Source organism: Chlorella variabilis (assembly GCF_000147415.1).
Source record: "Chlorella variabilis unplaced genomic scaffold CHLNCscaffold_6, whole genome shotgun sequence".
Classification (NCBI taxonomy): Eukaryota; Viridiplantae; Chlorophyta; class Trebouxiophyceae; order Chlorellales; family Chlorellaceae; genus Chlorella; species Chlorella variabilis.
Window position 1 is genome coordinate 780,642 of NW_005435082.1, and position 2,662 is coordinate 783,303.

The window sequence follows — 2,662 nt, forward strand, 5'->3', positions numbered from 1 at the left end:
CCTGGCCGGCCGCCTCTGGGCGGCGCGGCGGCGCGGCGGCCTCCCGCCCGGGCGGCGGCACAGGGCCAGGGGGATGGCGTAGCCGCCCACCGCCAGCCAGCACCACATGGACTCAAAGGCCGCACCCGTGTTGTACAGGTAATGAGCCGCGGCAAAGGTGGCGGCGGCGTAGGCGGCGCCCGTGGCGGCGTGCGCCACCGGCCGCATGAAGGCCACCGGGGCTGCCAGCAGGGCGAAGAAGGCCAGGCGCCAGGCGTCGTTGATGTGGGTCGTCCAGGCCCAGTGCAGGTGCCGGCCGCAGGCGGGCGCGGTGCAGGGCAGCGAGCACCAGTCGGCCGTGGGCGGCGCTGCCACGGCGGCCAAGGCCGCGCCAAACGCCGCGCTCGCCGCTGCCAGTGCCCATTGCGCACCGCGGTGCTGCTTGGCGGGCGGGCAGGCGATGGCTATGAGGGCGTGAGCCAGGGGCTCCAGCACAATGACCGCTAGCAGCGCCCCGCTGGCGGCCTGGTTGGTGCCGCGGCAGCCCTGGTCCAGCCATAGCAGCACCTCGCAGCCCTGGATCTGCCCCACAAAGGCCAGGAAGGCCGCAAACCAGCGGTCGGTCTGCCAGTTGCGGCGCCAGAGCAGGGCCGACAGGGCGCAGACCGTTGCATACGAGGCCAGGGACACCCGCAGCGACCAGCACATGGCGGCGAGGCCTGCCTGGTGGCAGCTGGCTCAGTGAGGGCCAAGAGGCTGCGCAAGGAGCCGATCTGCATACAGGGTACGAGCAACAGGTCAGGCAAGTATCCTCTCGCGAAAGCCGGCACGGCACAGGTCGCAGCAGCAACAGCGGGCGGGCAGCGGCGGGTGGGGCAAGGCTGCGGGGCGGTCATGTGCAGCAATGGCGCGTTCCACCCAAGCCCGTGAATCTCGCCTCGCTGCATTCTGCACAGGACGGCGATACCGGGTGCTTGCTTGCCTTGCCGAGGAGCGGCGCGAAGTGATGGCGAGTGCACTCGCTCGTTTGAGGAAGCGGTGATGCAATCAGAAGGGAAGGACACGATTGCGGCGTTGCGGAGGACAGGGGGTTGGGAGAGAGGTGTGGCGATACCGGGTGCTTGCTTGCCTTGCCGAGGAGCGGCGCAAAGTGATGGCGAGTGCACTCGCTCGTTTGAGGAAGCGGTGATGCAATCAGAAGGGAAGGACACGATTGCGGCGTTGCGGAGGACAGGGGGTTGGGAGAGAGGTGTGGCGGCCGCCGTTGTACTGCGCTGCACGGTCGAGGGCTCCTCCCGCCCATCCGGCCCAACTGCCTTTACCCAACCCCCAGACCTGTTGTCTCACGCTGCCAAATCACTGCTCCTGCCTCAGCTCGGCAGGCGCAAGGTCAAGTTACATCGCTCGTATATTGGTGGGCACAACAGCATGGGCCATCAAGGCAAGACAACCGGATGGGTACGTGGCCCGCAATCGACACAGCTACCGAAACAACGACTCCCTGACGACAAAAACCCGCAGGGCACAGCAGGGCATGCAGCCCATTCACTCACGGAAGCAGAAAATGTGCGGAAGGACAAGGCGGGCAAGGGGGGTGGGGGCGCGGAGGCTCCCCGCGCCCAAGAGGAGACGAGGCATGAAAGGGGGCCAGGCCCGGCTGGGGACTGGGCAACAAAGTGCTTTCGGTAGAGGGATTGGAGTACATGATTAAAATCAATGCGATGGGGCGCTGCAGGGGAGGGGTGAACAGGATAGATGGCGTCCGCCGGTGGGGCGGGGGCGCCGTATGGTCGTTCCGGGGGGTCCGCGGCAGGGCTGAGGCGGCATGGCCCGGGTCGGGATTGGGGGTTTGCTAGTGATGGGGGCGGGTGGAGGTGGGGCTGGGGCCGTGCGTGTGTAATCGTGCGCGTGGTGGCCCTGCAGCAGCAGCTTCCTTGCTTACTGGTGCTGGCCAGAGGCGGCAAAGCTGCGACTGACCACCACCTTCTCAAGGGGGCTGTGCGCCGCCACCTGCTGCTGCTGCTTCTCCTGCTCCAGGGCCGCCATGGACATCATGCCTGCAGCAGATGAGGCGGGACGGGCGAGGATGAGGCACTTATGCGAGCAAGGGAGGAGCCCGGCGAGCCTGGGCGGCAGCACGAGGCCTTGCCTGCTGCGTTAGAGCAGGCCAGGGGGCAGGCAGGCAGAGGCCTGGCACAAACCCAAACAGGCAAGGGGGTATTTAGGGGTGGGGGCGGGTTGTCCCGTTGCGGCTGCGGGTGCGGCGGCGCGACTCACCCACGCCGGAGCCAACAGCCACACCCGCGCCGACCAGGGCCACCAGGGACAGGATGGACAGGGACACGGAGATGTTCTGGGAGAGCACCATGGTGGCTGGGTGGGTGTCTGCAGCAGAGGGAGGAGCGGGGCGCCGTTGGAGGTTAGCAATGGGGGGAAGTGGGCGGCGCGTTCGCGGGTTTGCTGGCAGCGCCGTGCAGGGGCGCCTGCGGGCGCCCCTGGCACGACCCAGAAACGTGTGTGGGCTGGGCTGGCGGCTGGGGCGCTGCCTTCGAGCTGGAAGCATTGATGCAAGGCGCTGCAGGGGTTGGCGGCGGGCCGAGGGCAAAGCCTGCGGCCCAGCTGCCGTGCTGATGGCCCACGATCAGGCTGCCTGGACCTCCTGGAGGGGGCGGCAGCCTTAAGG

The 2,662-nt window shown here is 68.1% G+C and overlaps 1 protein-coding gene across 1 annotated transcript; it reads left to right on the top strand.

Moving 5' to 3' along the window:
- Window positions 1-475: 475 nt before the first annotated feature.
- CHLNCDRAFT_57391 (expressed protein) lies at window positions 476-2,366 on the top strand (the record flags this gene model as incomplete). Its single annotated transcript, XM_005849038.1, has 3 exons — window positions 476-720; window positions 936-1,081; window positions 1,313-2,366. 3 exons carry the CDS (start codon window positions 476-478, stop codon window positions 1,666-1,668), a joined length of 747 nt encoding a protein of 248 aa, XP_005849100.1. The 3' UTR covers window positions 1,669-2,366.
- Between the last annotated feature and the right edge of the window lie 296 nt (window positions 2,367-2,662).